The sequence below is a fragment of the Mizuhopecten yessoensis genome, unplaced genomic scaffold (assembly GCF_002113885.1).
Source record: "Mizuhopecten yessoensis strain PY_sf001 unplaced genomic scaffold, ASM211388v2 scaffold1411, whole genome shotgun sequence".
NCBI lineage: Eukaryota > Metazoa > Mollusca > Bivalvia > Pectinida > Pectinidae > Mizuhopecten > Mizuhopecten yessoensis.
Window position 1 is genome coordinate 122,710 of NW_018404033.1, and position 10,665 is coordinate 133,374.

General features: G+C 34.3%; 1 protein-coding gene across 1 annotated transcript in view; it reads left to right on the forward strand.

Annotated features, from left to right (window-relative positions):
- The window catches only part of LOC110462016 (disks large homolog 5-like), a gene marked incomplete at its 3' end in the record, with an annotated part of 193,122 nt that overhangs the window by 73,839 nt on the left and 108,618 nt on the right, over positions 1-10,665 (forward strand). The window contains exons 6-7 of the mRNA XM_021515790.1: positions 5,272-5,399; positions 8,497-8,599. Of these exons, the coding sequence (XP_021371465.1) occupies positions 5,272-5,399; positions 8,497-8,599 (231 nt within the window). The remainder of the gene's footprint in view (positions 1-5,271; positions 5,400-8,496; positions 8,600-10,665) is intronic.

Genomic DNA, 10,665 nt, shown 5'->3' on the forward strand with positions numbered 1-10,665 from the left:
AAGATTTCTTATTCACTATTTATAAACTGTTTTATAGCACTAATTATACTATGAAAAGTTAAAAAATTGGACCTTATATCATATCTGTTTTGAAATTCTACAAAATTATAAAAAGAACCATCTTCTTTAATATAACATCATATATAAAAAGCACTCCTTTTCTATACCACTCTTTACAGAAAACAGGCTTATTATTGTTTATTTGGATATTGTGATTATACCACAAAGGATTTTCACATATTTTTTCACTATATATACTGGACGACACTATTGTTTGATACCATGCTTCTAGAACGTTTTTCCAAAATTTATTTTTACATTCATCACATATAATTTTCAATTTATGAATTCCACAATTAGCTAAAGAGAACTTATCAATGTAGTTTTCAGGAATGAAAGTCTAACTAGCATCTTCTTTATAGATCCTCCGTACCCACGTTGCCTTTAGTGCTGTTATGAAAGACCTTAAATGAATCATTTTCAAACCACCATGTTCCGTATGACTTAATTATAACATCACGTTTAACTTTATCAGTTTTTCCGCACCATAAAAATTTGTATAATATGTTATTTGCTTTTTAGCTCACCTGGCCAGAAGGGCCAAGTGAGCTTATGGCATGGTGCGGCGTCCGTCGTCCGTCGTCCGTCCGTCATCCGTCATCCGTCCGGCGTCAACTATTTACTTTAAACAACTTCTTCTCAGTAACCAAAAGGCCTAGGGTGATGATATTTGGCCAGAAGCATGCTTTGATGAAGGGCTACCAAGTTTGTTCAAATAAATGACCTTCATCAATTTTCAAGGTCACAGGGGTCAAATATATTAAGAACCTTTCAACAACTTCTTCTGAATAACTCAGAGGCCTAAAGGGTGATGTCATTTGGCCAGTATCATGCTGTGATGAAGGGCTACAAATTTTGTTCAAATAAATGGCCTTGATTTATATTCAAGGTCACAGGGGTCAAATATATTAAAAACCTTTCAACAACTTCTTCTGAATAACTGAGAGGCCTAANAGGAGTGTGTTTGTAGTTAAGATTCTATGGTTAATTCGGTATTGAAGCCATCTTAATTTAGTACTTTCAGTAGTTTTAAAAGGACATGCATAAATCTTTATCCATAATTTGTCCTGAATGTTAAAAACCGTAGACCATTTCCTTTGTGACGTGGGTTTTGTATCATTTCGGCATAAAACAGCATAAATATCCTGTGCCCCTTTAGTCCTCCTTAATATAATATTAAGATTTAAAGGTATATTAGGTAAACAAATACTCTTTTCTAAAGCAAAGATTTCTTGTTTACTATTTATAAACTGTTTTATAGCACTAATTATACTATGAAAAGTTAAAAAATTGGACCTTATATCATATCTATGTTGAAATTCTACAAAATTATAAAAAGAACCATCTTCTTTAATTACATCATATATAAAAAGCACTCCTTTTCTATACCACTCTTTACAGAAAACAGTCTTATTGTTTGTTTGGATATTGTGATTATACCACAAAGGATTTTCACATATTTTTTCACTATATAAATTGGACGACACTATTGTTTGATACCATGCTTCTAAAACGTGTTTCCAAAATTTATTTTTACATTCTTCACATGTAATTTTTAATTTATGAATTCCACAATTAGCTAAAGAGAACTTATCCATGTAGTTTTCAGGAATTAAAGTCCAACTAGCATCTTCTTTATAGATCCTCCGTACCCACGTTGCCTTTAGTGCTGTTATGAAAGATTTTAAATGAATCATTTTCAAACCACCATGTTCGTATGACTTAATTATAACATCACGTTTAACTTTATCAGTTTTTCCGCACCACAAAAATTTGTATAATATGTTATTTACTTTTTTTATATAAGAGTCATGTGGGTTTGGAAGAGCTATAAAAAGATGATTAAATTGTGAAATTAGCAATGTTTTAATAATGGTTATCTTACCTATTGGAGTGAGATTTCTTCTATTCCACGAACTTATGAGAGATTTAAGTTTAACAAGTTTCTTATCAAAGTTTAATTTAACTACTCTATGTAAATCAACATCATATTCAATGCCTAGCAAATTAAAACGTGTACTTCCCCACAAAAGATTGTGCTCTGTTGTATATTTATTATTACTATATTTTTCACTGCCTATCCAGATTACCTGGGTCTTGGTGAAATTCATTTTAAGACCTGAAATTCTGGCATAATAGTTAAGTTGTTGTAGCGTTACATTTAAAGATTTTTCTGAACCGTCAAGGATAACAGACGTATCATCAGCAAACTGTGATAAAAGAATTTCTCTGTTATTTACAACAATACCGCTGATATCAGAATTATTTCTTAACAGAATCGATAAAATTTCAGCACATAAGATAAAAATATATGAAGAAACAGGGTCCCCCTGACGGCATCCACGCTCGATAGTGAAAAAAATGGATAAGTTCCCTCCTATGTTAACTGCAGAGCGTATATTTTTTTGAAAAAGGTTGATCCAGTTAATAAGTGATGGTCCAAAATTGAAGAAATTTAAAGTTTTTGTAATAAAATTCCAAGACACAGAGTCAAAAGCTTTTTCAAAATCAATTAACAATAGAAGACCAGGTATGTCATTTTCTTCAGTATAATGCATTAAATCATAAATTAAACGTGTATTTTCTCCAATATATCTACCTGGAATAAAACCAGTTTGACTGTTGCTAATTAATTTAGTTATTATAGTTTTGAGTCTTTCTGCTATCGTGCCGGATGCCATCTTATAAATAGTATTGAGAAGTGTGATGGGACGCCAATTTTTTAGTTTATTACGGGGTTTGTCGCCTTTTGGGATGCATGTTATAATTCTTTGTTTTTGAGTAACTGACAGTTCTGAAACTGAATAACCAAAATTGATTGACCTGACAATGAAATGCCAAAGTTGTTTCCAAAATGCTTCAAAAAATTCAACACAGAAGCCGTCAGAACCAGGACTTTTATTATCCTTCATTTTCATTAGTGTTTTTGCCATTTCAGATATAGTTATTTGTCCTTCTAATGATAATGATTCCAGGGGAGATAATTTAGGTATATCATATGGATTAAACAAGTCCTCTAAGTTTACATCCTGTATAGCAGTATTTCTTTTGTACAAATTTTCATAAAAAAGTTTTGTTTCATTTAGAATTTTTGTTTGTTCTAAAATCACTATACCATCATCTTTTTCTGTCTTTGGAATAATTTTACTGGTGAAGTTTCTAGATTCTAGTCCTGTTTCTTTTTTTTATAGCATGAGTATGAAATAGGCTTACTTCTGATTTCTAACAGTAAAGTTTCCAAAAACAGTTGATCATTAATTACAAACATCAAGTCTTCCAAAGAAACACCTTCAATATTGTCCATAATGTAAATTGGTACTGCGTACTGTTTTTCAATGTTCACAATTAGAGATCTAATGGCATTTAAATATTCTGAATCTTGAAGTAAAGAATTATTGCATTTCCATACCCCCTCCCCTTTTGAAATTTGGTGAAGCTTAAACTTATAACTGACATGGAATGGTCTGAGCGATATCCTGGCTCAATAGACGAAGCAGTTAAACTTGGGAGCAGTCCATCGGATATAAAAATGTAGTCTAATCTTGCCTGTTTACATGGATTTCTTCTACGCCAAGTGTATCTTCTTGTATCCTGGTTTAATTCTCTAAAAGTATCTATCATACCTAATTCTTGTTTAAGTCCTAAAACTTTATCTCTGGCCTTGGGGTTATTTATTTGCCGATAATTATCACAGTCTAATTTCGGATCAATAACTAAATTTAAATCCCCACATATAACAAACTGAAAATTTCCCAACTCTGTTGAAATATTTTCTACTGTTTCATAAAAATCTGGTCTGTCACTGTTAGGACCATATACAGTTTTAAGTGTAAGTTTTTCACCTTCTATTTGGATGTTAAAAGCTTAAATATTCCCATTGTCATCTTTTATAGTGTTTAAAATCTTATATTCAAAGTTATTATTAAAAAGAATGGCAACCCCTCTAGAGTTTGAATTGTAGGAATTAAAGAAGCAATCAAGACCCCAATTAGCCCGTATTAAATTTTCCTTTTCTGCTGTAAAATGTGTATCCTGAAGACAAAATATATTATAATTTTTATTTCTCAAGTATGCAAATACGTCTTTTTGTTTCACTATATCACCAAGACCCTGGCAATTGGCAGATAGTATTGTTACACCGTCCATGTGTGTTTTAAAACCACAATAGTCGTTGGTTTGCAACATGGGAGAACACCAGGAATGGGGTCGTACATACATAAAACATATAAACACATATAGAAAATATAATTTTGAGATATAATGGAACTAACACCCACCTTTCTACTATGATACGTTTCGTTCACTCAACCACAACCTCACGTCGCCATATTATATATTTAACAAGATTAAGCTTCTGTGTGACAGTGATTGCAAGGTGCGCTCTATTAACCTTGTCTAAACTGTATACACATGTACTCGAATGTACATTTAAATTAATGCATCGTATTTATAACTAAGTACAATATTAAACTATTCAATATGAGACTATATCCTATCTTCCATTTACATTTGGACATTTTGAAATATTCTAAGAAGTAATACATTTAACTAATATATGATATATCATATGGTGTGATTAAGGTGCATTCAATTAACCTTGTCCAAGCTGTTCACACATATCCACTTATATACATTTACTAAGTGTAATATTAAATTACATATCTTCCATTGATGTTTGGATATTTTAAGAGTAATCTAAGATATACTACATTTTACTAATAAGTATATAATGTACCATGGTTGATTAGGGTTACTTGAATAGCATAACCTTGTTTTAAGTTCATTTACCATCACGTGCAAGTTACACTTCCTGTATACAACGTTAACGTGGTATGAAATACATAAGTACACATGTACAATAACACTCGACAAGTTGACGGTGTATGTTTGTTCTTATATAAAACATATCATGTATGACAAATTTGTACATTTTGCGTCAATCACACTTTTTCTCGCACCCTTTTATGTTATATAATTATACCTTCATCAACAAAAATAAACATTACGTAAATTTGCCGGGTAAAACAAGGCAAAAATATTCCTGTCATTAATGAATGACCTATAATCATAAATACTGATATTTTGCCTTCAGCTTTATTTAAGATCACTTTTAAGGTTACAAGTGTGAGATGTATACCAGGTGAGCGATGCAGGCCCATTGGGCCTCTTGTACTGTATCTGTATTAGTAATAATGACATTCATTATTGAAGGGCCGTTTTAACCCTGACAACTTGGGCTTTGACATTGTCGGTGGGAAAGATGACCCGCAACTCACCAATGACAACTCCATCTTCATCAGCCACATCAGCAAGGGCAGTGTGGTCGATGGCAAACTCAAGTAAGCTGAACATTATCCTTATTGTGTACATCTGTGCCTGGTAATTCCAAACTTGAAAACGATAATTACAAAAATGTGCATTAATTTTTAACATAGTGCTTTTTACCATGAAAAACATTTTTTTTTTTTAATTCGTGATTAAATCTACAAATATGGGAAATTGTTTGTAATCTTTAGGGTGAACATTGTCCTATGTAGTAATGGTACCTTGTTTGTATTCTGTAGGTTGAACATTGTCCTGTGTAGTAATGGTACCTTGTTTGTATTATGTAGGGTGAACATTGTCTTGTGTAGTAATGGTACCTTGTTTGTATTCTGTAGCGTGAACATTGTCCTGTGTAGTAATGGTACCTTGTTTGTATTCTGTAGGTTGAACATTGTCCTGTGTAGTAATGGTACCTTGTCTGTATTCTGTAGGGCGAACATTGTCCTATGTATTAATGGTACTTGTTTGTATTCTGTAGGGGGAACATTGTCCTGTGTAGTAATGGTACCTTGTTTGTATTCTGTAGGGTGAACATTGTCCTGTGTAGTAATTGTAACTTGTTTGTATTCTGTAGGGTGAACATTGTCCTGTGTAGTAATTGTAACTTGTTTGTATTCTGTAGGGTGAACATTGTCCTGTGTAGTAATTGTAACTTGTTTGTATTCTGTAGGGTGAACATTGTCCTGTGTAGTAATTGTAACTTGTTTGTATTCTGTAGGGTGAACATTGTCCTGTGTAGTAATTGTAACTTGTTTGTATTCTGTAGGGTGAACATTGTCCTGTGTAGTAATTGTAACTTGTTTGTATTCTGTAGGGTGAACATTGTCCTGTGTAGTAATTGTACCTTGTTTGTATTCTGTAGGGTGAACATTGTCCTGTGTAGTAATTGTAACTTGTTTGTATTCTGTAGGGTGAACATTGTCCTGTGTAGTAATTGTAACTTGTTTGTATTCTGTAGGGTGAACATTGTCCTGTGTAGTAATTGTAACTTGTTTGTATTCTGTAGGGTGAACATTGTCCTGTGTAGTAATTGTAACTTGTTTGTATTCTGTAGGGTGAACATTGTCCTGTGTAGTAATTGTAACTTGTTTGTATTCTGTAGGGTGAACATTGTCCTGTGTAGTAATTGTAACTTGTTTGTATTCTGTAGGGTGAACATTGTCCTGTGTAGTAATTGTAACTTGTTTGTATTCTGTAGGGTGAACATTGTCCTGTGTAGTAATTGTAACTTGTTTGTATTCTGTAGGGTGAACATTGTCCTGTGTAGTAATTGTAACTTGTTTGTATTCTGTAGGGTGAACATTGTCCTGTGTAGTAATTGTAACTTGTTTGTATTCTGTAGGGTGAACATTGTCCTATGTAGTAATTGTAACTTGTTTGTATTCTGTAGGGTGAACATTGTCCTGTGTAGTAATTGTAACTTGTTTGTATTCTGTAGGGTGAACATTGTCCTGTGTAGTAATTGTAACTTGTTTGTATTCTGTAGGGTGAACATTGTCCTGTGTAGTAATTGTAACTTGTTTGTATTCTGTAGGGTGAACATTGTCCTGTGTAGTAATTGTAACTTGTTTGTATTCTGTAGGGTGAACATTGTCCTGTGTAGTAATTGTAACTTGTTTGTATTCTGTAGGGTGAACATTGTCCTGTGTAGTAATGGTTCCTTGTTTGTATTCTGTAGTGTGAACATTGTCCTGTGTAGTAATTGTAACTTGTTTGTATTCTGTAGGGTGAACATTGTCCTATGTAGTAATTGTAACTTGTTTGTATTCTGTAGGGTGAACATTGTCCTATGTAGTAATTGTAACTTGTTTGTATTCTGTAGGGTGAACATTGTCCTGTGTAGTAATTGTAACTTGTTTGTATTCTGTAGGGTGAACATTGTCCTGTGTAGTAATTGTAACTTGTTTGTATTCTGTAGGGTGAACATTGTCCTGTGTAGTAATGGTACTTGTTTGTATTCTGTAGGGTGAACATTGTCCTATGTAGTAATTGTAACTTGTTTGTATTCTGTAGGGTGAACATTGTCCTGTGTAGTAATTGTAACTTGTTTGTATTCTGTAGGGTGAACATTGTCCTGTGTAGTAATTGTAACTTGTTTGTATTCTGTAGGGTGAACATTGTCCTGTGTAGTAATTGTAACTTGTTTGTATTCTGTAGGGTGAACATTGTCCTGTGTAGTAATGGTACTTGTTTGTATTCTGTAGGGTGAACATTGTCCTATGTAGTAATTGTAACTTGTTTGTATTCTGTAGGGTGAACATTGTCCTGTGTAGTAATTGTAACTTGTTTGTATTCTGTAGGGTGAACATTGTCCTGTGTAGTAATGGTACTTGTTTGTATTCTGTAGGGTGAACATTGTCCTATGTAGTAATTGTAACTTGTTTGTATTCTGTAGGGTGAACATTGTCCTGTGTAGTAATTGTAACTTGTTTGTATTCTGTAGGGTGAACATTGTCCTGTGTAGTAATGGTACTTGTTTGTATTCTGTAGGGTGAACATTGTCCTATGTAGTAATTGTAACTTGTTTGTATTCTGTAGGGTGAACATTGTCCTGTGTAGTAATTGTAACTTGTTTGTATTCTGTAGGGTGAACATTGTCCTGTGTAGTAATGGTACTTGTTTGTATTCTGTAGGGTGAACATTGTCCTATGTAGTAATTGTAACTTGTTTGTATTCTGTAGGGTGAACATTGTCCTGTGTAGTAATTGTAACTTGTTTGTATTCTGTAGGGTGAACATTGTCCTGTGTAGTAATGGTACTTGTTTGTATTCTGTAGGGTGAACATTGTCCTATGTAGTAATTGTAACTTGTTTGTATTCTGTAGGGTGAACATTGTCCTGTGTAGTAATTGTAACTTGTTTGTATTCTGTAGGGTGAACATTGTCCTGTGTAGTAATGGTACTTGTTTGTATTCTGTAGGGTGAACATTGTCCTATGTAGTAATTGTAACTTGTTTGTATTCTGTAGGGTGAACATTGTCCTGTGTAGTAATTGTAACTTGTTTGTATTCTGTAGGGTGAATGATGTCCTGTGTAGTAATGGTACCTTGTTTGTATTCTGTAGAGTGAACATTGTCCTGTGTAGTAATTGTAACTTGTTTGTATTCTGTAGGGTGAATGATGTCCTGATGAAAGTCAACAACCAGGACACCACCAATATGACAAAGAGAACAATGTTTCAGACACTACGAGATGCCTGTGACAATGTTTCCCTGGTCAGTGATGGCTTCTGATGCTACAGAGCCTTTAAGTTGATTGTGACCCATGTACAAACCGGTCAGAACAAAAAGTTTAATTCCTGTTGTGTTGTGTATGCTTAGACTGCCCAAATGAAACACCACTAGGACCAATATGATTTTGAAGGGATATAATCTTCCTGACCCAGAAAGTCCAAAATATATGATTCAATGGTTTAGTTCTTCTTTTTTTTTTTAGCTCACCTGAAGGGCCAAGTGAGCTTATGGCATGGTGCGGCGTCCGTCGTCCGTCTGGCGTCAACTTTTTACTTTAAACAACTTCTTCTCAGTAACCAAAAGGCCTAGGGTGATGATATTTGGACAGAAGCATGCTTGGATGAAGGGCTACCAAATTTGTTCAAATAAATGACCTTCATCAATTTTCAAGGTCACAGGGGTCAAATATGTTAAAATCTTTTAAACAACTTCTTCTGAATAACCGAGAGGACTAGGGTGATGATATTTGGCCAGTAACATGCTGGGATGAAGGGCTACCAAGTTTGTACAAATAAATGACCTTGACTTATATCCAAGGTCACAGGGGTCAAATATCTTAAAAACATTTAAACAACTTCTTCTGAAAAACCTAGAGGCCTTGGGTGATAATATTTTGCCAGTAACATGCTAGGATGAAGGGCTGCCAGGATTTTTCAAATAAATGACCTTGACTTATATTCAAGGTCGCAGGGGTCAAATATTATAAAAACAATTAAACAATTTCTTCTGAATAACCAAGAGGTCTAGGGTGATGATAGTTGGCCAGTAACATGCTGGGATGAAGGGCTACCATGTTTGTTCAAATTAATGACCTTGACTCACTTTCAAGGTCACAGGGGTCAAATATGTTTAAAACCTTTGCACAACTTTTTCTGAAAAACTGAGAGGCCTGGGGTGATGATATTTGGGCACTAATATGCTGGGATGAAGGGCTACCAAGTTTGTTCAAATAAATGACCTTGACTTATATTCAAGGTCACAGAGGGCAAATATGTTTAAAACATTTAAACAACTTATTCTGAATAACCAATAGGCCTAGGGTGATGATACTTGGCTAGTAGCATGCTGGGATGAAGGGCTATAAAGTTTTTTCAAATGAATGACCTTTTTTTCTTCTTTTTTTAAGGTCACAGGATCAAATATGTTCTAAACCTTTAAACAACTTCTTCTGAATAACCAAGATGCCTAAGATAATACCAGTAACATGCTGGGATGAAGGACTACTAAGTTCAAATGAATGACCTTGACATATATATTTTAAGGTCACAGGGGTCAAATATGTTTAAAACCATTGAATGACTTGGTAAAACGCCAAGGGTGATGATATTTGGCCATTAACATGCTGGGATGAAGGACTTCCAAGTGAATGACCTTCGCCCATATTCAAGGTCACAGTGGTCAATATATGTTTAAATCTTTAAATGATTTGTTCTGTATAACCAAAAGGTCCAGGGTAATGATATTTTTCCAGAAGCATGCTGGGTTGGAAGACTATAAACTCTGTTCAACCTAATATTATAATGTCCTTGTTTGACATTCAACGTCACAGGTGTCATATGTTTAGATCTTTTAATAGGTTCTTATGAATGAAACACTGATATTTTGCCTGTAGCTGTATTTTAGTCCACTTTTAAGATTACTAGTGTGAGATTAATACCAGGTGAGCGATGCAGGCCCATTGGGCCTCTTGTTTTTATGCAAAGTATTAATTAAATTCAATGGTACCCCTAAACACAGCCTGGATGGGTTAGATCATTATAAGCTCACCTGGCCCGAAGGGCCAAGTGAGCTTATGGCATGGTGCGGCGTCCGTCGTCCGTCCGTCGTCCGTCATCCGTCGTCCGTCCGGCGTCAACTTTTTACTTTAAACAACTTCTTCTCATTAACCAAAAGGCCTGGGGTGATGATATTTTGCCAGAAGCATGCTGGGATGAAGGGCTTCCAAGTTTGTTCAAATAAATGACCTTCATCTATTTTCAAGGTCACAGGGGTCAAATACATTAAAATCTTTAAGCAACTTCTTCTGAATAACCAAGAGGCCTAGGGTG